Consider the following 26,030-nt stretch of genomic DNA (forward strand, 5'->3'; position numbering starts at 1 on the left):
AAAAACACTTCACAGTAGGTTGACTGACCTTCGTAAATACATTAGAAATTCGACCATTACCTCGATCTACTGTAAAACCGAAGCTCAACAGGCCTGGACTTCGTTTTTTCTTGTTTTCCTTCCCTTTTTCGGCCATTTGCATTGCATGTTTTGGGCGCACTCGATTACAATTCTGGTGGAAACTGGAACGGTGTACCGTACGTAGACATGACTATGGCCCCGGTCAAATGAATCGTCAGAACAGTGTTCGATTGCATGTTCCCATATGAATCAAGCACACACCTTGTGAAAAAAAACATCCGGTATGAAAGGTCATTGCAGATGAAATTTGAACCGATATTTTGGCGATTTGAAACGATAGTTTGCATCGGCAATCGGCTTATTTTGACAACCCTGGTTAAGGTCGCTGACTTCAAATCACTTGCCCCTCATCGATGTGGGTACAAGCCTCACTCGGGGCGTTGAATTCTTCATGTGAGGAAGCCATCCAGCTGGCTTATGGAAGGTCGGTGGTTCTACCTAGGTGCTTGCTCGTGATGAAATAATGCACGGAGGGGCACCTGGGGTCTTCCTCCACCATCAAAGCTGGAAAGTCGCCATATGACCTAAAATGTGTTGGTACGACGTTAAACCCAACCAGTCGTTTCATACATATTAATGTATAGCGAAAATACCACATACAGGTATTATTAGCACTTTGTTTTGAAGCTCTGGGGTTGAGCTTTTTGAAATTATCCGGTGTATCAATGCTGTGTATCAATGCTTTACGTTGGGCACGTAAAAGAACCAAAAGAACTTGCTTTAGTTCATTTGTATCTCAAAAATTCTTCTACTGAAATTTTATGACTGCGACTGAAATTTATGAACGCATAGATTTATTTAACATTGATATTTTACGCTTGCACAAAATTTATCTATTTACAATCGGATAATATGCGTATCTTTTGATTGCGCTTCGATGTGTCATTATTTCTGGCATTTTCTCGGTCTTGATTACTTCGGCGGATTGGATCTTCATTAAAAATAACCTGCAAATTTATCTCGCGTCTTTGGCATCAATAAAAATGGGAGGTGCATTAGACGAAGCATGCAGCTAATATTTCGTTTCATTATACCCCCACAATACGAAGTTTGGTGGGGTATATAGGAGTGAGCTTGGCGGTCGGTTGGTCCGTTGGTTTTGCATGGTTTCCGGATGATAACTCATGAAAGGCTTGACCAATTTTAATATTTTTTGGTACACAGGTGTAACATCAGAAAACACAGGTCAAGTTCGAATTTGGGGTCAGTAGGTCAAAGGTCAAGGTCACAGTGACCCTGAACAGTTAAACGGTTTCCGGATGATAACTTGAGAACGCTTGGGCCTAGGATCATAAATTTTGGTACACAGGTGTAACATAATGAAATGCAGGGTAAATTCGACTTTGAGGTCTGTAGGTCAAAGGTCAAAGTCACAATGACTCGGAACAGTTAAATGGTTTCCGGATGATAACTAGAGAACGCTTGGGCCTAGGATCATAAATTTTGGTACACAGGTGTAACATCATGAAATGCAGGTCAAGTTCTACTATTAGGTCTGTAGGTCAAAGGTCAAGGTCACAATGACTCGGAACAGTTAAATGGTTTCTGGATGATAACTAGAGAACGCTTGGGCCTAGGATCATAAGTTTTGGTACACAGGTGTAACATCATGAAATGCAGGTCAAGTTCGACTTTGAGGTCCGTAGGTCAAAGGTCAAGGTCACAGTGACTCGGAACAGTTATATGGTTTCTGGATGATAACTTGAGAACGCTTGGGCCTAGGATCATAAATGTTGGGACACAGGTGGAACATCGTGAAATGCAGGTCAGATTCGACTTTGAGGTCTGTAGGTCAAAGATCAAGGTCACAATGACTCGGAACAGTTAAATGGTTTCCGGATGATATCTTGAGAACGCTTGGGCCTAGGATCATAAATTTTGGTACACAGGTGTAACATCATGAAATGCAGGTCAAGTTCTACTATGAGGTCTGTAGGTCAAAGGTCAAGGTCACAATGACTCGGAACAGTTAAATGGTTTCCGGATGATAACTAGAGAACACTTGGGCCTAGGATCATAAATTTTGGTACACAGGTGTAACATCATGAAATGCAGGGCAAGTTCGACTTTGAGGTCTGTAGGTCAAAGGTCAAGGTCACAGTGACTCGGAATAGTTATATGGTTTCAGGATGATAACATGAGAACGCTTGGGCCTAGGATCATAAATTTTGGTACACAGGTGTAACATCATGAAATACAGGTCAAGTTCTACTTTGAGGTCAGTAGGTCAAAGGTCAAGGTCACAGTGACTTGGAACAGTTAAATGGTTTCTGGATGATAACTTGAGAATGCTTGGGCCTAGGATCATGAAAATTGATAGAGAGGTTGGTTATGACTAGCAGATGACCCTTAATGATTTTGAGGTCAGTAGGTCACAGGTCAAGGTCACAGTGACCCGGAACATTTAAACAGTTTTCGGACAAAAACTTGAGAATGCTTGGGACTAGGATCAGGAAACTTAATCTGGAGGTTGGTAATGTCAAGCAGATGACCCATATTGATTTTGATTTCCAAAGGTCAAAGGTCATTTAAACCTTTTACGGACAATAACTTGAGAACACTTGGGCGGAGGATCATGAAACTTCATAGGGAGGTTGATCATGACTAGCAGATGACCTCTATTGATTTTGTGGTCAGTAGGTCAAAGGTCAAGCAAGTTCGGCTTTGACATTGGCTTAGTTCTGTGACAAGGCCATATTGTGGGGGTATAATTCGTCACTCCTGTGACATCTCTAGTTTGCTTTCGTAGAAGAAGGCGGGGCTAAATTTGGCAAATCAGATTGACTGATAATGGTTCTTGCGTGGAGGAACACACCAGTGACTGGGCGAAGTTTTAGATTATGCCCCGAGGTGTAAATCGATATTGACACATTGTGTATTGTCTTCATGTAGTGATAAATATGTGATAATCTGTTACTGCGTCCTTGAGAAAGATCAGAAGATCAGATCGATGATTATCTTGTAGGGGCCAAAGAAATTTGCCAATTGAAGATTTTTAGCACCAGAATTTACATTTTGTCGCATTTGGCGCCATTGGCGACCGACAGTGGGAACCCTGGATCACATGGTTTATATTGACTTATATAGGAAAAACTTCTTGCACAAAACCACATGGCCTAGGGCTTTGATGTTTAATATGTAGCATTATATAGTAGTCCTTTACCAAGATGTTCAAATTATCTCCCTGGGGTCAAATATGGCCCTGCCCTTAGGGGTCACATGGTTTATATAGATTTCTATAGGGAAAACTTTGATAATCTTCTTGCACAAAACCACATACTGCCTGGGGCTTTGATATGATGAAGCATTGTATAGTAGTCCTATAGTACCAAGATTGTTCCCTTGGGTTAAATCTGGCCCTGCCGGTAGTCTTAATCATGACCTAAGCCCGCCCTCTTAGCTCAGTAGGGAGAGGGTTGGTCTACGGATCGCAGGGTCGTGAGTTCGATCCCCAGGCAGGGCGTATGTTCTCCGTGACGATTTGATAAAAGACATTGTGTCTGAAATCATTCGTCCTCCACCTCTGATAATTCATGTGGGGAAGTTGGCTGTTACTTGCGGTGAACAGGTTTGTACTGGTACAGAATCCAGGAACACTGGTTAGGTTAACTGCCCGCCGTTACATGACTGAAATACTGTTGAAAAACGGCGTTAAACCAAAAAAAAAAAAAAATCATGACCTACTGACCCACTTTCTTGTTTTTGAAGGTAAACTATAGAAATTTGGACCATGTTTATAACTTTTGATACAGATTTCAGTACTCATCTTGAATAGTCTTAATCTTGATCTACTTACCTATTTTCTTGTTTTTGAAGTTACAGCAAAGTCATTTGGAGCACGTGTATAATTTTTGATACAAATTTCAATACTCATCTTGAATAGTCTTAATTGTGCCCTACTGACCTACTTTCTTGTTTTCGAAGTTACAGCATAGAAATTTGGACCACATGTATAATTTTTGATAAAGATTTCAATACTCATCTTTAATATTCTTACCCCTGACCTACTGACATACTTTCTTGTTATCCCCCGACGAAAGTCGGAGGGATATAGTTTTGGCGTTGTCTGTCCGTCCGTCCGTCCTTCCTTCCTTCCTTCCGTCCGTCCGTCTTTCCGTCCGTCCGTCCGGAGCTATATCTAGGAAATGGTTGGGAATATTTATTTAAAACTTCATATACATGTTCACCACTACGAGTTCTCGCGGCCCGTGAAGTTTCAGTCAGATTGCCCAAGTAACACCAGAGTTAGGGCCCTTAGAAGTTTCTAGTGTTAACTATATAGGGTACTATAAATATGGCAATTTCTGCATCATTACTTTTGATATATTTGACCTAGAACTATGAAACTTAAACAGAATTTAGATCACTATAATGTGGTTGTGTACACACAATTTCATTCGGATTTATTTGTAAATTAAGAGTTATTGCCCTTTAATTGTATAAAAATCCACATATTTGTACATAAGAAACTTACCATTTGGTAAATTTCTTTCATTCTTTTCCATGAACATTTATTGTAAACATGTGAAGTTGTGTACCCACACCTGGTCACCCCCTTACCTTGATCATACACCTCCCACCCTATCCCCTGACACCCCCCCTATCCCCCCCCCCCCCCCCCCCCCCCCCCCCCCCCCCCCCAAAAAAGAAAAAATCATTCCTTATTTTAGATTTTTTTCAAACAAAGTTCATATACATGTTCACCACTATGAGGTTATGGGGCCCATCAAGTTTCAGACAGATTGCCCAAGTAACACCAGAGTTATGGCCCTTAGAAGTTTCTAGTGTTAACTATATTGGGTACTATAGATATGGCAATTTCTGCATCATAACTTTTGATATATTTGACCTAGAACTATGAAACTTTAACAGAATTTAGAGCACTATAATGTGGTTGTGCACAGACAATTTTATACGGATTTCTTTTGCAACTTCAGAGTTATTGCCCTTTAATTGTCTAAAAATCCACATATTTGTACATAACAAACTTACCATTTGGCAGAATTTCATTAAATTTCTTTCATTCTTTTCTGTGAACATTTATTATAAACATGTGAAGTTGCGCACCCACACCTGGTCACCCACTTGCCTTGGTCACACCCCTTCCCCCCCCCAACCCCCCCCCCAACCCCCCCCCCCCCCCCCCCCCCCCCCCCCCCCCCCCCCAAAAAAAAAAAGTTCATTTCTTATTTTAGATTTTTTTCAAACCTTCCATGTTGTACCATTCCCCCACCTCACTTCTCTTCCTCTCCCGTTCCCCTGCACCCCCACCCCCTAAAAAAATAAATATATTCATATATCTATATATATAGATATATATATTTCCATTCCTTTTTTTTTTTTTTTTTTTAAAATGTTCAAACCTTCAACATGTTAAGTTGTGACTGCACAAACCTTGCCCTCAGCCATGTTCAAGATATCTTACCTGTGTTCTTTTAAGTTCAAATGTACATGTTAAACAGCAACACCTGGTGCCAAACCACTCAAAGACAATATTTCGTTCCAGTTAAACTTCAAGCGCACATTTCAATTAACTGCATTTAATTTTAAAAGCTAAGCTTATTACAGTAAGCATATCCCATTCAAAATAAATTCTTCAGTCAGGATCAGAGTATCATACATTTATTATGTACTCTTTAATTAAACATTTGTGTTCTGTTAAATTGATTTTGACTAATGAAATTATTTGCTTCTTATTAACATCCTTAACTTTTTGCTGGATACATCTTTTTGCCATTCCTCACCACAAACCCTTTCGGCGGAGGATACCAATTCATCGAATTTGCTTGTTTTTTAATCTACAACGAAGAGATTTGGGCCACCTGTATAATTTTTCATACAGATTTCAGAAGTTATCTTGAATTATCTTTATCGCCACCTACTCATCTACCTTTTTATGCCCCCGAAGGGAGGCATATTAGTTTTCAACTGTCCGTCCGTTCGTTAGTTAGTTAGTTAGTTCGTCACAATGTTAACTTTTTGCATGAAGGCACTTTACTCGCGAACCACTGCACCCAGGACCTTCAAACTTCACATGCTGATAGTACTTATTGAGTATACCACCCCTACTGACTTTGGGGTCACCAGGTCAAAGGTCAAGGTCACAGGGGCCAACATTAACTTTTTGCGTGAAGGCACTTTACTCGCGAACCACTGCACCCAGGACCTTCAAACTTCACATGCTTTTAGTACCTATTGAGTACACCACCCCTGCTGACTTTGGGGTTACCAGGTCAAAGGTCAAGGTCACAGGGGCCAACGTTAACTTTTTGCATGAAGGCACTTTACTCGCGAACCACTTCACCCAGGACCTTCAAACTTTACATGCTGATAGTACTTTATGAGTACACCAACCCTACTGACTTTGGTGTCACCAGGTCGAAGGACAAGGTCACAGGGGCCAACGTTAACTTTTTGCATGAAGGCACTTTACTCGCGAACCACTTCACCCAGGACCTTCAAACTTCACATGCTGATAGTACTTATTGAGTACACCACCCCTACTGACTTTGGGATCACCAGGTCAAAGGTCAAGGTGCTGCGGGGGCATTTGTCACCATTGGTGACAGCTCTTGTTTTTTTTTTTAAGCTTTAGCAAAGAAATTTGAGCCACATGTATAATTTTTCAAGATTTATCTTGAATAGTCTAGTTAGAATTACACCAAATGTGGTCAGTAGCATCCTGGCATAGATCATTTTCAAGTTTGTTCAAATGGTTTGCACATTTATTTAATAGAAACAATTACACCAAATGTGGTCAGTAGCATCCTGGCATAGATAATTTTCAAGTTTGTTCAAATGGTTTGCACATTTATTTAATAGAAACTTTTAACTGTTCAAGCAGGCAACTAAACTCAGGTGAGCGGTGTAGGGCCATCATGGCCTTCTTGTATTATTTTATACAGCAATCTTTTTGCTTTATCCTGTTTTTAATCCTAACGTCTTCCTTTCTGCACATCAGTTTATGTGTATACATGTATCTATTAGCAGTTAAGGGAATTAGGTCAGGTGTTGTATACATGTATCTATTTGCAGTGAAGGGAATTAGGTCAGGTGTTGTATACATGTATCTATTTGCAGTTAAGGGAATTAGGTCAGGTGTTAGGTTTTTGCACACAACTCTTAGGAAGCACTAGGTGGATTGAGAAGCCTAGGAAACCTGACAGTCTTCTACTTTCTCATGCATGGCCATTAATGTATCATTATTGAATGTTAGCCATTACTATAGAAGAAGAAGTAGAAGAAGAGCTGTTTAACTACAATTATAGTAAAAATAAAATATAAATGGAATTGAGCAATAGTTGTGCCTATACATCAAAAGAACAAATTATTCTGACAAAAACTAGCATCCATTTTTAATGTTATCAAAATGACTTGCAGTGTGTGCAGCCTAGGTCATTTGGTCTAAGGTTAAGCCACTTTTGAATATCAAAGGTCATGATCACAACATTATACTTTTCTCTGTATCAAAGCCTCATCTGGGGGTATTAATCACCTTTTAAAGGTGATAACTCTTGTTGTTTTCAGTATTCAAAAAGTTAAATGTTAACTTCATATTGCACATCTTTGTCTGTGTAAATGTAAAAAGTGCTCATTTTTACCTGAATATATTTCAGCACTGTAAGCCAGTACAAACAGAAATTCGGTACATTGAAGAGACAACATCAGAAAGACAAACAAAAGAATGCACATCTTCTTGAGGAGGCTCGCAGAAGGGAGGAAGATATTGGTACAGATGCTGAACATCTCAAGGTAGTAAATAATGCATTCATAAGAGAAATTTCTGTAATTTTGCACCTGGCCAGGCTTTCGTTTAAATCCAGGTTTAACAGAAAGTATTTTAGAAATTTAATCTTTTTGGTTTTAAGTAAGCTCACCTGAAATTTGATCAGATGCAGGTATTTGTACAGTGGATGATCCATCAAGCTGTGTCCTGTTTCCTGCTTCAACATTCTTACTTTAACATCTTTTCCACTGAAACTATTGGTCAGCATTACACCAAACTTGGTCAGTAGCAAACTTTTTTTTTTTATTCCTTGCATGGTCCTTTATCAGTTACGTTCAAGTGTTTCAGCTCGGGCCCCTTTTAGGTGCCCCCACAGCTATGAATAAAAGACTTCTTCTCCTGGACCGCTTCATGGATCTTCATCAAACTTGGTCTGTAGCATCATTATAAGGTCCTCCCCCAAGTATATTCAAATGGGAGTGGCTGGAGCTAAAACAGAAAAAACCTTTAAAACTACTTCTCATTAACTGCTGGGTGGATGTTCATCAAACTTGGTTTGTAGCATCATAAGGTCCTTTACAATATTTTTTAGCTCACCAGGGCACAAAGTGCTCAAGGTGAGTCATTGTCCGGCATCCAGCGCCATCCCTCGTGCGTCAACATTTACCTTGTTAACACTCTATAGAGGCCACATTTGTGACTCAATCTTTATGAAACTTGGTCAGAATGTTTATCTTGATGATCTCTAGGTCAAGTTTGAAACTGGATCATGTGGGGTTAAAGATTAGGTCACTAGGGCAGGTCAAAGGAAAATCTTGCTAACACTCTAGAGTCCACAGTTTAAGTTTGAAACTTATGAGAATTGGTCAGAATGTTTGTCTTGATGACCTCTAGGTCAAGTTCGAATCCGGGTCATGTGGGGTCAAAAACTAGGTCACCCGGTCAAATCAAAGGAAAAGCTTGTTAACACGCTAGAGGCCAGATTTATGACCCTACCTTCATGAAACTTAGTCAGAATGTTTATCTCAATGATCTCTAGGCAAAGGACAAAGTTCACTTAAGCCTTATATGGACTAAGCAATTTTGAAAATTTTCAAATTGGCTAAATTTGAAAAACTATATATTGTTTTCTACCAGAATGTTTATCTACTGTAAGGAATTAAGTTTTTTATGAACAGATCACAGGTCACATAGGAATATTTTTAATAGTGAGCACACTCAAGGACCACAAAAATATTTTGACCATAGGTCCAGCTTCCTTCACAGAATTATGTCTCCCACTACACAGTGGTGTGGGAGACATACTGATTTACTCCAGTCTGTGTGTCTGTCACAAAGCTTGTCCGCACTCTAAGTCGAACATTTCTCATCCAATTTTCACCAAACTTGAACAAAATGTGTTTGACCATAAGACCTCGGCCAAGTTTAATAACTAGCCAAATAGGTCCAGGCGTCTTGGAGTTATGGCCCTTGAATTACCAAAAATCGGTCTTTTTACTCTTGTCCGCACTCTAATTCGAATATTTCTCATCCAATCTTCACCAAACTTAAACAAAATGTGTTTGACCATGAGACCTCGGCCAAGTTCGATAACTAGCCAAATCGGTCCAGGCATTTTGGAGTTACGGCCCTTGAATTATCGAAAAATTGGCCTTTGTACTCATGTCCGCACTCTTAATCAAACATTTCTCATCCGATCTTCACCAAACTTGAACAAAATGTGTTTGACCATGAGACCTTGGCCAAGTTCGGTAACTAGCCAAATCGGTCCAGGCATTTTGGAGTTACGGCCCTTGAATTATCGAAAAATTGGCCTTTTTACTCTTGTCCGCACTCTTAATCGAACATTTCTCATCCGATCTTCACCAAATTTGAACAAAATGTGTTTGACCATGAGACCTCGGCCAGGTTAGATAACTAGCCAAATCGGTCCAGGCATTTTAGAGTTATGGCCCTTGAATTACCGAAAAAATCTGTCTGTTTACTCTTGTCCGCTCTTGACCTTACCCAAGTTCGATAACTAGCCAAATTTGATATTTTGTATGTGACATCAGATGGTGGGCTATTAAAATCACTCTGCGACCGTGGTCCGTCCGTCCGTCATTCCGTCCGTCCATCCATCCGTTAACAGTTTTTCGTTACCAGTTGGTCTTCAACTAAGATGGTTCAAATTATACCCCTAGGGTCAAATATGGCCCCGCCCTGGGGGTCATATGGTTTACATAGACTTATATAAGGAAATACTTTGAAAATCTTCTTGTCCAAACCACGAAGCCTAAGGCTTTGATACTTGTAATGTAGCATCATCTAGTGGTTCTCTACCAAGTTTGTTCAAATTATCCCCCTAGGGTCAAAAATGGCCCCGCCCCGGGGGTCACATGGTTCATATAGACTTATATAGGGAAAAGTTTTTAAAATGTTCTTGTCAATAACTACAACATTCAAATTTGAACCACATGTAAATTTTTGAGTGGCAAGATGAACCTTGACATGAGTTGACCTTGATTTTGACCTAGTGACTTACTTTCACATTTCTGTAGCTACAGCCTGCAAATTTGGACCACATGCATAGTTTTGTGCACTGGAAAAAACTTTGACCTTGATTTTGACCTAGTGACCTACTTTCACATTTTTGAAGGTACAGGCGTCAAATTTGGACCATATGCGTAGTTCCGTGTTTCAAAATGAAATTTGACATTGATTTTGACCTAGTGACCTACTTTCCAATTTCTCAAGCTAGAGCCTTCAAATTTGGACCACATGCATAGTTTTGTGTACCGAAAAAAACTTTGACCTTCACATTGACCTTGTGACCTACTTTCACATTTTTGAATGTACAGGCTTCAAATTTGGACCACATGCATAGGTTTGTATTCCGAAATAAAATTTGACCTTGATTTTGACCTAGTGACCTACTTTTACATTTCTGAAGCTATAGTCGTCAAAATTGAACCACATGCATAGTTTCGTGTACCGAAATGAACTTTGACCTTTACATTGACCTAGTGACCTACTTTCACATTTTTGAAGGTACAGGCTTCAAATTTGAACCACATTCATAGTTTTGTATTCTGAAATAAAATTTGACCTTGATTTTGACCTAGTGACCCACTTTTACATTTCTCAAGCTACAGCCTTCAAATTTGGACCACTTGCATAGTTTTGTGTACCGAAATGAACTTTGACCTTAAGATTGATCTAGTGACCTACTTTCACATTTCTGTAGCTACAGGCTTCAAATTTAGACCACATGCATAGGATTGTGTACCGAAACAAACTTTGACCTTGACATTGACCTAGTGACCTACTTTCACATTTCTCAAGCTACAGCTTTCGAATTTGGACCACATGCACAGTGTTGTGTACGGAAATGAAATTTGACCTTGAGCTAGTCAATAAGTCTTGAAATTTGGAACACTCAAAAATGGCACATTGGTGGGCGCCAAGATCACTCTGTGATCTCTTGTATGAGATACAGCCTTGAAATTTGGATGACATGTACAGGTTTGTACACTGATCTTAAATCTGACTTTCAGTGACCATGAATGTGACCTACTGACCTACTTTGTAATATTTTAGCATCAGTTAGCCACTTTAAACATGTGGCTCTTATTACTCAGGTGAGCGATTCAGGGTCATCATGACCCTCTTGTTCAACTTAGCAGTTTTTGGTTTAATTCTTATATGTAAGCTGGTATCTCAGTACCCATAAGTGGGAATGGATTGAAACTTCACACACTTGTTCACTGGCATGAGCTGTTGAGCACTGTGCAGGTTCCATAACCCAGTTTTGCATTTTTACAAGATTATACCCCTTTTTCAACTTTTGTCTTTATTCAGTTGACAAGGCTGTTAAATAGTCGAGCGTTGCTGTCCTCCGACAGCTCTTGTTGGTAATTATACTCCCACAAAACAAAGTTTAGGGGGTGGGGCTATACAGGAGTGAGCTTTCTAGTCGGTCGGTCTGTTGGTCCATTAGTTTTCATGGTTTTCGGACAATATCTCATGAAAGGTTTGACAGATTTAAATAATGTTTGGTACACAGGTGTAACATCATAAAATATAGGTCAAAATTGACATTGAGGTCAAAGGTCAAGGTCACAGTGACCCAGAACAGTTAAACGGTTTCCAGATGATAACTTGAGAACGCTTGGGCCTAGGATCATAAATTTTGGTACACAGGTGTAACATGATAAAATACAGGTAAAGTTTGACTTTGAGGTCAAGAAGTCAAAGGTCAAGGTCACAATAACCCGAAACAGTTGAATGGTTTCTGAATGATAACTTGAGAACGCTTGGGCGTAGGATCATGACAATTGATAGGTAGGTTGGTCGTGACCAGCAGATGACCCCTAATGATTTTGAGGTCAGTAGGTCACAGGTCAATAACTTCAGAACGTTTGGGGCTAGGATCACAAAACTTAATAGGGAGGTTGGTCACCAGACTCATGAACAGCAGATGACCCCTATTGATTTAGAGTTCAAAAGGTCAGAGTGACTTGAAACATTTAAACTGTTTCCGGAAAATAACTGGAAAACGCTTTGGCCAAGGATTATGAAACTTCTTAGGAGGTTGATCATGACCAGGAGATGACCCCTATTGATTTCGAAGTCAGCAGGTCAAAGGCCAAGCAAGTTCGGCTTTGACATAAGCTTAGTTCTGTGACAAGGCCGTATTGTGGGGGTATAATTCGTCACTCCTGTGACAACTTTTTACATCTACTGATGCGGGAGGCATATAGTGATTGTCCTGTCCGCCCGTTCGTTCGTTCGTTCGTTCGTCCGTCCATCCGTCAGTACAATGTTAACCAAATGGGACCATTTCATCTAGCATCTACCCCTTACTAGAATGACTTGATAGTAATGCAGATGTAACCTGTGACCATTCCTCATCTTCAGACATCACCTGACCTCAGTTTGACCTTGACCTCATTTTGGACTTAGGTTGCTTTTTATGGGCCATCTCTTGGTTAACCAAATGGGACCGTTTCGTCTAGCATCAGTACCACTTACAAGAATGAACTGATACTAATACAGATGTAACCAGTGACCATTCCTCATCTTCAAACATCACCTGACCTCAGTTTGACCTTGACCGCATTTTGGACTTAGGTTGCTTTGTATCGACAAGGATGCCACCGGGGGCATCAAGCGTTTATTGAACGCAGCTCCTTGTTTTAGTCTGGTTTGTAACTTTTTTATGCATTGTTGTATAGTCCAATAACTTGGCATAAATATTCACCATTGTGCAATGTGCAGAGGTTAAGGTCACAGCCACCCAAGATTACTTTCTTTTTAGCTCACCTGTCACATAGTGTCACCTTTCGTCCGTCCGTGTGTCCGTCCGTGCGTGCGTCAACAATTTCTTGTCTGCACGATAGTGGTTTCATTTATGATTTTATTTTAACCAAACTTGCACACAACTTGTATCACCATAAGATCTTGGTTCCTTTCTTGAACTGGCCAGATCCCATTATGGGTTCCAGAGTTATTCCAGAGAATTAGCTATTTTGACCTTGTCTGCACAATAGCAGATTTATTCATGATTTGTTTTTTTACCAAACTTGCACACAACTTGTATCACCATAGGATCTTTGTTCCGTTCTTGAACTGGCCAGATTCCATTATGGGTTCCAGAATGATGGCCCCTGAAAGGGCCAGAATTAGCTATTTTGACCTTGTCTGCACAGTAGCAGCTTCATTTATGATTTTATTTTAACCAAACTTGCACACAACTTTGTCACCATAAGATCTTGGTTCCTTTCTTGAACTGGCCAGATTCCATTATGGCTTCCAGAGTGATCGCCCCTGAAAGGGCCAGAATTAGCTATTTTGACCTTGTCTTTTTTATTATTCGCCGTAGGGAAAAACCGAGACCAGTTTTTAGCTCACCTGAGCACAAAGTGCTCAAAGGTGAGCTTTTGTGATCGCCGTGTCCGTCCTCCATCATAGTCCGTCGTCAGTCTTCCGTCATCAACAGTTTGACTGTTAACACTCTAGAGGTCACAGTTTTAGCCCAATCTTAATGAAACTTGGTCAGAATGTTACCCTTAATAAAATCCTGGACGAGTTTAATATTGGGTCATCTGGGGTCAAAAACTAGATCACCAGGTCAAATCAAAGAAGAAGCTTGTTAACACTCTAGAGGTCACAATTTTGGCCCAATCTTAATGAAACTTGGTCAGAATGTTACTCTCAATAAAATCTTGGACGAGTTTGATATTAGGTCATCTAGGGTCAAAAACTAGGTCACCAGGTCAAATCAAACGAAAAGCTTGTTAACACTGTAGAGTTCACAATTTTGACCCAATCTAAATGAAACTTGGTCAGAATGTTACCTTCAATAAAATACTGGACGAGATTGATATTGGGTCATCTCGGGTGAAAAACTAGGTCACCAGGTCAAATCAAAGGAAAAGCTTGTTAACACTTTAGAGGTCACAATTTTGGCCCAATCTTAATGAAACTTAGTCAGAGTGTTACCCTCAATAAAATCTTGGATGAGTTTGATATTGGGTCATTTGGGATCAAAAACTAGGTCACCAGGTCAAATCAAAGGAAAAGCTTGTTAACACTGTATCTTCATGAATCTTGGTCAGAATGTTAATATTGATGGTCTCAGGGTCCAGTTTGAATCTGGGTCATGTAGGATCAAAAATTATGTCACCAGGTCAAATCAAAGGAAAAGCTAGTTAACACTGTAGAGGCCACATTTATGACCATATCTTAATGAAACTTGGTTAGAATGTTGATCCTGATGATCTATAGGTCAAGTTCAGATCTGGGTCAGGTGGGGTCAAAATCTACGTCAGTAGGTTAAATCAAAGGAAAAGCTTGTTAACACTCTAGAGGTCACATTTATGACTGTATCTTCATGAAACTTAGTCAGAATGTTAATCTTGATGATCTTTAGGTCAAGTTCGAACCTGGGTCTTGTGGGATCAAAAACTAGGTCAGTAGGTCAAATCAAAGGAAAAGCTAGTTAACACTTCACCACATTTATGACCATGTCTTAATGAAACCTGGTCAGAATGTTAATCTTGATGATCTTTAGGTCAGTAGGTCAGGTGAGCGATACAGGGCCTTCATGGCCCTCTTGTTTTGTGGTACAACATGGATGGTATCTTTTAGATAATTTTTACATGTTTTTTGATATATCTGTACCTTGTAAGAATTTTTTTTCTTTTTGGTTAAATTTCTTCCCTTTGTTGTTACTGTCCTTTGGACTTAGATATTTTTTCTGATAAGTTTATCTTCATGAAACTTAGTCAGAATGTAAATCTTGATGATCTTTAAGTCAAGTTCAAATCTGGGTCATGTGGAGTCAAAAACTAGGTCACCGGGTCAAATCAGAGAAAAAGCTAGTTAACACTGTAGAAGCCACATTTGTGACCATATCTTAATGAATCTTGATGATCTTTAGGTCAATAGGTCAGGTGAGCGATACAGGGCCTTTATGGCCCCCTTGTTTTAACTACTAAGTTACTTCCCCTTAAATTCTAAGAATAAGCTATTTTTACACGAAGTGCTCAAAGGTGAGCTTTTGTGATCGCCCTGTGTCTGTCGTCCATCGTCCGTCCATCCGTCTTCGTCAACAATTTGACTGTTAACACTCTAGAGGTCACAGTTTTGGCCCAATCTTAATGAAACTTGGTCAGAATGTTTCTCTCAGTTAAATCTTGGATAAGATCGATATTAGGTCATCTCGGTTCAAGAACTAGGTCACCAGGTCAAATCAAATGAAAAGCTTGTTAACACTCTAGAGGTCACAATTTTGGCCCAATCTTAAAGAAGCTTGGTCAGAATGTTACCCTCAATAAAATCTTGGACGAGTTTGATATTTGGTCATCTGGGGTCAAAAACTAGGTCACCAGTTCAAATCAAAGGAAAAGCTAGTTAACACTCTAGAGGCCACATGTATGACCTTATCTTAATGAAACTAAGTCAGAATGTTAATCTTGATGATCTTTAGTTCATGTTCAAATCTAGGTCAGGTGGGTTAAAAAACTAGGTCACTAGGTCAAATCAAAGGAAAAGCTTGTTAACACCCTAGAGGCCACATTTATGACTATATCTTCATGAAACTTAGTCAGAATGTTAATCTTGATGATCTTTAGGCCAAATGCGAATCTGGGTCATGCGGGTCAAAAATCTAGGTCACCGGGTCAAATCAAAGGAAAAGCTTATTTACAGCCTAGAGGCCACATTTATGACTGTATCTTCATGAAACTTAGTCAGAATGTTAATCTTGATGATCTCAAGGTCAAGTTCAAATCTGGGTCATGTGGAGTAAAAAACTAGGTTACCAGGTCAAATCAAAGGAAAAGCTATTTAACACTTTAGAGGCCACATTTATGACCATATCTTAATGAAACTTGGGCAGAATGTTAATCTTGATGATCTCAAGGTCCAGTTTGAATCTGGGTCATGTAGGATCAAAAACTAGATCACCAGGTCAAATCAAAGGAAAAGCTAGTTAACACTGTAGAGGCCACAATTTTGACCCAATCTAAATGAAACTTGGTCAGAATGTTACCTTCAATAAAATACTGGACGAGATTGATATTGGGTCATCTCGGGTGAAAAACTAGGTCACCAGGTCAAATCAAAGGAAAAGCTTGTTAACACTTTAGAGGTCACAATTTTGGCCCAATCTTAATGAAACTTAGTCAGAATGTTACCCTCAATAAAGTCTTGGATGAGTTTGATATTGGGTCATTTGGGATCAAAAACTAGGTCACCAGGTCAAATCAAAGGAAAAGCTTGTTAACACTGTATCTTCATGAATCTTGGTCAGAATGTTAATATTGATGGTCTCAGGGTCCAGTTTGAATCTGGGTCATGTAGGATCAAAAATTATGTCACCAGGTCAAATCAAAGGAAAAGCTAGTTAACACTGTAGAGGCCACATTTATGACCATATCTTAATGAAACTTGGTTAGAATGTTGATCTTGATGATCTATAGGTCAAGTTCAGATCTGGGTCAGGTGGGGTCAAAATCTACGTCAGTAGGTTAAATCAAAGGAAAAGCTTGTTAACACTCTAGAGGTCACATTTATGACTGTATCTTCATGAAACTTAGTCAGAATGTTAATCTTGATGATCTTTAGGTCAAGTTCGAACCTGGGTCTTGTGGGATCAAAAACTAGGTCAGTAGGTCAAATCAAAGGAAAAGCTAGTTAACACTTCACCACATTTATGACCATGTCTTAATGAAACCTGGTCAGAATGTTAATCTTGATGATCTTTAGGTCAGTAGGTCAGGTGAGCGATACAGGGCCTTCATGGCCCTCTTGTTTTGTGGTACAACATGGATGGTATCTTTTAGATAATTTTTACATGTTTTTTGATATATCTGTACCTTGTAAGAATTTTTTTTCTTTTTGGTTAAATTTCTTCCCTTTGTTGTTACTGTCCTTTGGACTTAGATATTTTTTCTGATAAGTTTATCTTCATGAAACTTAGTCAGAATGTAAATCTTGATGATCTTTAAGTCAAGTTCAAATCTGGGTCATGTGGAGTCAAAAACTAGGTCACCGGGTCAAATCAGAGAAAAAGCTAGTTAACACTGTAGAAGCCACATTTGTGACCATATCTTAATGAATCTTGATGATCTTTAGGTCAATAGGTCAGGTGAGCGATACAGGACCTTTATGGCCCCCTTGTTTTAACTACTAAGTTACTTCCCCTTAAATTCTAAGAATAAGCTATTTTTACACGAAGTGCTCAAAGGTGAGCTTTTGTGATCGCCCTGTGTCTGTCGTCCATCGTCCGTCCATCCGTCTTCGTCAACAATTTGACTGTTAACACTCTAGAGGTCACAGTTTTGGCCCAATCTTAATGAAACTTGGTCAGAATGTTTCTCTCAGTTAAATCTGGATAAGATCGATATTAGGTCATCTCGGTTTCAAGAACTAGGTCACCAGGTCAAATCAAATGAAAAGCTTGTTAACACTCTAGAGGTCACAATTTTGGCCCAATCTTAAAGAGCTTGGTCAGAATGTTACCCTCAATAAAATCTTGGACGAGTTGATATTTGGTCATCTGGGTCAAAAACTAGGTCACCAGTTCAAATCAAAGGAAAAGCTAGTTAACACTCTAGAGGCCACATGTATGACCTTATCTTAATGAAACTAAGTCAGAATTTTAATCTTGATGATCTTTAGTTCATGTTCAAATCTAGGTCAGGTGGGTTAAAAAACTAGGTCACTAGGTCAAATCAAAGGAAAAGCTTGTTAACACCCTAGAGGCCACATTTATGACTATATCTTCATGAAACTTAGTCAGAATGTTAATCTTGATGATCTTTAGGCCAAATGCGAATCTGGGTCATGCGGGTCAAAAATCTAGGTCACCGGGTCAAATCAAAGGAAAAGCTTATTTACAGCCTAGAGGCCACATTTATGACTGTATCTTCATGAAACTAAGTCAGAATGTTAATCTTGATGATCTCAAGGTCAAGTTCAAATCTGGGTCATGTGGAGTAAAAAACTAGGTTACCAGGTCAAATCAAAGGAAAAGCTATTTAACACTTTAGAGGCCACATTTATGACCATATCTTAATGAAACTTGGGCAGAATGTTAATCTTGATGATCTCAAGGTCCAGTTTGAATCTGGGTCATGTAGGATCAAAAACTAGATCACCAGGTCAAATCAAAGGAAAAGCTAGTTAACACTGTAGAGGCCACATGTATGACCTTTTCTTAATGAAACTAAGTCAGAATGTTAACCTTGGTGATCAATAGTTCATGTTCAAATCTAGGTCAGGTGGGGTAAAAAACTAGGTCACTAAGTCAATTCAAAGGAAAAGCTTGTTAACACTAGAGGCCACATTTATGACTTATCTTCATGAAACTTGGTCAGAATGTTAACCTTGATGATCTTTAGGTCAAGTTCGAATGTGGGTCATGTGTGGTCAAAATCTAGGTCACCGGGTCATATCAAAGGAAAAGCTTGTTAACAGTCTAGAGGCCATATTTATGACTGTATCTTCATTAAACTTAGTCAGAATGTTAATCTTGATTATCTTTAGATCAAGTTCAAATGTGTGTCATGTGGGGTAAAACACTAGGTCACCGGGTCAAATCAAAGGAAGAGCTAGTTAACACTTTAGAGGCCAAATTTATGACCATATCTAAATAAAACTTGGACAGAATGTTAATCTTGATGATCTTTAGGTCAGTAGGTCAGGTGAGCGAAACAGGGCCTTCATGGCCCTCATGTTTATTATAAGTCCTATGTAAAAAGTGAATACATTTATGGTAACATGTGTCGGTAAGACACTTTTTTGTATTCATTTTTAGTGTATCTCTAATATTTGAGATTTTTGTGCCCCCCTTCAAAGAAGGAGGGGTATATTGTTGTCGAGCCCGCTTGCCAATGCGAAGACATAGTTGTCCAAATGACTGTTCGGTGTATGTGCGTGAGTCTGTCAGTGCGTGTGTCCGTGCGTCAGTCCGGATTTGTTTTTCCGGACCATAACTTTGACATTCATGGTGCAATCTTGTTTATATCTGGCATGAATGTTTACCTCAGTGGGATGGAGTGGGACGGAGTGTCATGCGCAAACCTCACATTCCTATCTCGAAGGTCAAGGTCACACTTACAGGTCAAAGATCAAATTCAAAAATGACTGTCCGGAGCATTTCTTCTTCATGCATAGAGGGACTTTGATGTAACTTGGCACAATTGTTCATTATCATGAGACTGAGTGTCGTGCGCAAGAACCAGGTCCCTAGGTCTAAGGTCAAGGTCACACTTAGAGGTCAAAGGATACAAGAATGACAACTTTGTCTGGAGCATTTCTTCTTCATGCATGGAAGGATTTTGATGTAACTTGGCACAAATGTTTACCAATATGAGACGGAGTGTCATGCACAAGAACCAGGTCCCTGGGTCTAAGGTCAAGGTCACACTTAGAGGTCAAAAGTCAGATTCAGGAATGACTGTCTGGAGCATTTCTTTTTGATGCTTAGAGGGATTTAGATGTAACTTGGCACAATTGTTCATCATCACGAGACGGAGTGTCACGCGCAAGATCCTAGAATTACTTCCCTTTGTTGTTACTATAAATAGCTTATATTCGTAACTTTTTTATTACTGGTCGTAGGGAAAAATCAATACCACTTTTCTGTAGTACAACATGCATGTTACATCCAATTTTCAGGTGAATTTTGACCTATTTCTACTGGTGAGGATTTTTGTGTGGACTTTTTTTTTTTCAAGATTTACGTCCCTTTGTTGTAACTTTAAATAACCTATATTGTAACTTTTTGCAATCTCTTTTTTATTTGGCATAAATGTTTGCCTCAATGAGACAGGGAGTATCATGTGCAACTCCCAGTCCTTTTGACAGCTGGCGGGCTCGACATGTTGCCCACGGGGCATCTAGTTTTGCAGATGTCGGTAGGTCCATCTGTCGGTCGGTATGTAGACTGATCTGTTTCCGGTGAACTCAAGAACACTTGAGCCTAGGATCATGAAAGTTGATAGGGAGGTTGGTAGAGGTGCGCGGTATTACCGGTTTACCGGTAACCGTGGTACCATCTTCCCGTGGTACGATACCGCGGTACCATCGGGGAATACCGGTATTTTATCAACATTATCCCTACTTCTGTTTATTTTTAATTTACATTGTCTATGTAGCCTTCCGTAACAGCAGTTGACACCATGCATGATTTTCCGATTTATATCTCTGGAATTCCCATGCTACTATTATAAGTTTCAAAAAAATAACCACCTAATGGTGCAATTGAACATGTATGATCGACCGCGTGATCCCCAATCAAAACCTTCGAAAACCTCCAGATTATTCCGTATAGATGGATGACGTCATGGGCGCACTTGTTTTTACTTTGGTAAATTCGGCAAGTCCCAACTTCTTGTTTAAATGATGATAGTTTAAAATATCCTGGTATGTATTTGCGTGTATTAAAAAAGAAATAAATAGTATGGAAAATGTCGAGTCGGAATTTATTATTTTTGTTTGAAAACGATTTGATGAAGCCTTCGTAGTATTTGTAAACGTTACTGGTTTATCAAACGGGTGCACGAATCAAACTTCAAACAAGCACGACCTATATACATGTGACCCAGTGCTAGTCTTCGTTGTTGCTCATAATAAATTAATTATTTCTGAGAGTTTTTCAATATTTTTATGACCACTACCATAGCTGTAAGTCTTACGATAAATATGGTAGTTTACTGTGGTAAATACCAGGGTAATTAGGAAAAAACCGTGCAATTACTGAATGCATCAAGGGGGGCATTTCGTGTTCTATGAGCTCTTGTTATATTTTCTAATCCCGGGCACTTATACTTGTAATACTTACATGTGCCGCGGAAGCCCAGGATTAATATACTCCAGAGATGAGAATTTTTTTTTTTTTTTAAGTATTAAGGTATTAGGCCCTTAATAGTAATGTTTAAAAAATGGCATTTGCTTGGTATATTCTTACAGTTGACCGTGCTTCGCACTTACATGCAAATTTTTAAAAACTTTTACCGTGCCCTTTTTTATAAATTTTGTGTACTTTAAGGTATTTCCTAAAGCTCAAGTAGAGACAAATTTCAAAGTGGTTGCCTTTATCCAAAACGTTTCCAGAGAATTCATTATTCCATTATTTTTTATGAAACATCAAACTATTGGTAAACAATCATAAAACTTAAAATAAAAACTGTCAGTATCATTTTTTTCTAGGGTGCCTTGAGTAAACTGATCTAATCAGACAGAATTCCAACTCCAAAATTGAAAAATTATGGTTGAATCCTGCGTGTCTGTTTTGAATTTTGCTCACTTCATTCAAAAATAACCTTGGGGCAGAAGTAAAACCTACCTACATTTCTTCCACAATATGTAATCTAAAGAATGAAGGCAAAATAGAGAACTTTTACCACATATAACTCAGTATTTTTAAAGATGTCTAAAGGCCCATCTAGACGGTACTCCTTGCTACATCAAAGTTTACTGTGTAGATGGGGTCTACTACACTGTTCTATAAACCTCTCTGGGAGTATACAGCAAGTTCTTAGGAAAGAGCATTCTATTTCTGTAAACCTATGCTGTGCCGATTTTGTTTATTTTACCAATTACATCAAATTAAAGCAAATTAAAGTGTTGATGTATGACATTCCAGAAGTATTAAGAGTATGAAAGTGTACAATTTATGAATTTATTTGTGATTATATACAAAAATGTCGGCTGGTTGGAGGATCGCAGACACAGAAAAAATAATTGAATATTATTATTGGGAAGAAGAATTATGGAATATAAGAAATCCTAATTATTCCAAGAAAGACTGCAGACAAAGAGCACTTCTGATAAGGGGTGTGACTAATTCCAACAGTTCAAGAAAGAAATGTCTGTCCATGCATATAAAGTTTTTAAATGATGTCGGATCTTCAGCATCAAGTTCATGTAACAGTGCATTATAAGCACTAAATTTATCCCTCCTGGCTATCCATGACCTCACCCATTGTCTTCCTATCAAATTATCCCTTCTAATTTGCTTAACAGTAACACAAATTATTACTAAACAAACACACAACAAAAGGTCTTCTTCAGGCATTTACATTGTGCAGAAGGAATGTTGGAGGGAAATTAAATAAAGGATAATGAGTTGCATAAATCATGATTTGCCGTGTAGATGTACAAGGTGCACTCCTTAAAAAAATGTACACCTCAGGTTTATACATCAAGGAGTACCGTCGTCTAGATGGGCGTTGAATCACTCTACCCCTTCTGTTTTAGAGGTAGATTCACTTTGAACATCAAGAAATCACATATATAATGATTTGTTTTTCCACTTTTGTACAATAAATCAATAATAACTCTTGAAAGAAGTAAAAACTTACTAGAAAAAAAGGAAAACAAGGGAAAAAAATTTGGTCCCAGTAGGGCTTGAACCTACGCCCTCTGAAAATTGCTGTCAGAGTAGGTTTATGGTAGGAATTGAATACTCTTCAAAAAGGAGGTACTCTATTATGGGCCTAATACCTTAAGTTTTATTTTACATTTTAGATTTTTCTAAGTATTTTTAAAATTGTTATGGTTGCTATTTCTTCTGTGACAAGACCTATTGTGGGGGTATAAGTCACTCCTGTGACAGTTCTAGTTTTTGCCCTCTCCGTCCATCCGTCTGTCACACTTCATTTCGGATCAATAACTGGAGAACCATTTGACCTAGAACCTTCAGACTTCATAGGGTGGCAGGGCTTATGGAGTAGATGACCCCTATTGTTTTTTTGGGTCACTCCATAAAAGGTCAAGGTCACAGGGGCCTGAACATGGAAAACCATTTCCGATCAATAACTTGAGAACCACTTGACCCAGAATGTGAAACTTAAGAGGATGATTGGTCATGCAGAGTAGATGACACCTATTGATCACTCTATTAAAGGTCAAGGTTACAGGGGCCTGAACATGGAAAACCATTTCTGATCAATAACATGAGAACCACTTGACCCAGAATGTTAAACTTCATAGAGTGATTGGACATGCAGAGTAGATGACCCCTATTGATTTTGGGGTCACTCTATTAAAGGTCAAGGTCACAGGAGCCTGAACATTGAAAACCATTTCTGTTCAGTAGCTTGAGAACCACTTGACCCAGAATGTTGAAACTTCATAGGATGATTGGACATGCAGAGTAGATAATCCCTATAGATTTTGGGTTGGTTTTTTTTAAGGTCAAGGTCACAGCGAACAGAACATGGAAATCCATTTCTGGTCAGTAACTTGAGAACCACTTGAACCAGAATGTTGAAAATTCATAGGGTGATAGGACTTACAGAGTAGATGACCCCTATTGTTTTGGGGTCACTCTGTTAAAGGTCAAGGTCGCAGCAAGCAGAACACTGAAATCCATTTCCAGTCAATAACTTGAGAACCATTTTACATAGAACCTTTAAATTTCATAGGGTGGCAGGACTTACAGAGTAGATGACCCCTGTTGTTTTTGGGGTCACTCCATCAAAGGTCAACGGTTGACTTCTTGCCTATACGACTATGCATTGGGGGAGACATGTGCTTTTCTACAAAAGCATCTTTTAGTTTAAAAATGAAATTGTGTTGTATAAAGTAAAATGATTGGTATTGATAGATATAAAAAGCTATTAATTATTGTAACGCTGGCCATAACTTTATCAGATCAAATGGTTCCAACGTTGTTTGAGCGGTGAATTTTACACAGAACAGACGGAGAAATATGGCCGATTGTATAAATTACCAGTCATGTAAATGTGATTTAAAGGAATTTCTACCCGTTACATAACAAATTGAATGAAAAAGATGGGTGCAGCTGGAGCACAAACGTCTCTGTTTCTTAGTATTGCTGTGTCCATTTAGCTGAGATTTGTGCCGTTGATTCAAACACTGCTGTACAGTCTGGCAGGGAAAGGAAATTTTTGTCAGTTTTTGACAATATCGCATCATATATAGCACTTATCGGGAACAAGTAATTATTAAAACACTTCTTATCTAAAGGGCTACCTCCTAAATCAAAGCATGTGTATTTTCATAGAAATTTTCAGGTTTGTTTCAGACAAATCAGCCGAAAACCTTACACAATGCAAAAGTCCCCGTTCGTGTTGGTCGCTATGCAATGCAGTCAAGTGGATATTGTTCCGTGTTTTACTTGCAAAGTCTTATCTGTCATAAAAAGACCTTAGAACCTCACACAGAATAACTTTAGAACATTTTATATCATTATACTGATCCCGTCATTTCTAATATATTGCACTTTTACATTTTTATGTTCGCTTAACATTTGACATATTTTTTCGGACATTGTCAAAAAAAACAACTACAACTTCAATCAACTAAATATTAGTTAATACTAAAACTGACAAAATTTCCTTCATCCTCCAGACTGTACAGAAGTGTTTGAATAAACGGCACAAACGCAGCTAAATGGACAACTTTGCTAAGAAACGGGGACATTTGTGCTCAAGGTGCACCCATTGTTTTCATTCAGTTCTTTATATTTTATGCCAAAATATGTAACGTCATTTAGTGACATCGTTTTGGCAACATAACATGACGTCATTTCCTGTATATTTATGTTGTTACTGATGAAGGCATTGAGCTAAAACATGTCTAACAAATAGATATAAATAGAAATATTACTGTTAGTTCTGTTTGGATTATTTAAATAATTATATAACGGGAAGAAATTCCTATAAATTATACTTACAAGACCGGAAATTGATACAATCGGCCATATTTCTCCATCTGTTCTGCGTAAAATTCACCGCTTAAACAACGTTCGAACCACTTTATCTGATAAAGTTATGGCCAGTGTGAGTGAAGACTTGTAGAATGCAAACCCAGGCACATTAGCTATAACTAAATGGTATATATAGGTAAATGTAGCATTAAGGGGACGCATACTTTGAAATTAGAAAAAAGTGGGTGGGGTATTATAAAATTTACCTGCAAAAAAGTTCAAGGTTTTGGTAAATGAAATGAATACTGTTTCAACTGTTATAAGTACACAAAGGATTGCTCACTAAAATAAAAATGAGAAAAACTGAAACAAGAAAGTTATTGTTGAATTACATAAGACTTCTTGTGTACATTCAAAGTCAACAATTAAGACTTTTTGGTGCGAAAATAATAGTTCTTCGCTTTGTCCAAACATTTATCAATGTCCTACAGATTCTAATTTAAAGAAAGAATGTGAAATAAGTTCACTGTCTTGCTTTTCATTTGGCATATGTGAGCTAAAACACAATATTTAGTTTGTTTACAAAGTAGTGCATAAGAAAAGATACGGTGGTCAAGGAATGCCACATTCCAAAACTAAAAGAGTATATTCCCCTTAATACATTAAACATTTATCGTTACAGAAGTCTAGTGGCTTACAATAAAGGCCTAGAAATGTTGCCATTATTAATTTTTAACTTGGTATTCATGAACTACAATGCACTTAAATATCAAAACACATTCAAGAAACTTTTGAAAATGTATCTTCTTAAAAATCCCTAAAATAAGGTATGAAATTTGGTTGAGAGGTCCAATCAATGTGTATATGTGCAAAAGCAACATTCTATTCTTGTTCACAAAAGTTACTAATACACAGCAGGAATGTCAATGATCAAAACTGGACGACTATACAGTTATCCTCACTTTAATGTCATTTATAATTTGTCCTTGAATTCTCCACCATACTTTTCATAACTCTGTTTGCACGAGTTGCACGAGAATGCTGTCATTCACGTTA

General features: G+C 38.5%; 1 protein-coding gene across 9 annotated transcripts in view; it reads left to right on the plus strand.

Moving 5' to 3' along the window:
• Positions 1-26,030, plus strand: part of LOC123529310 (ELKS/Rab6-interacting/CAST family member 1-like) — a 423,378-nt gene that overhangs the window by 278,167 nt on the left and 119,181 nt on the right. For all 9 annotated transcript variants that reach the window (XM_053521352.1, XM_053521353.1, XM_053521354.1 and 6 more), the window contains one exon: positions 7,698-7,833. In XM_053521352.1, the coding sequence (XP_053377327.1) occupies positions 7,698-7,833 (136 nt within the window). The remainder of the gene's footprint in view (positions 1-7,697; positions 7,834-26,030) is intronic.

This window comes from Mercenaria mercenaria, chromosome 13 (genome assembly GCF_021730395.1).
Source record: "Mercenaria mercenaria strain notata chromosome 13, MADL_Memer_1, whole genome shotgun sequence".
Taxonomy (NCBI): domain Eukaryota; kingdom Metazoa; phylum Mollusca; class Bivalvia; order Venerida; family Veneridae; genus Mercenaria; species Mercenaria mercenaria.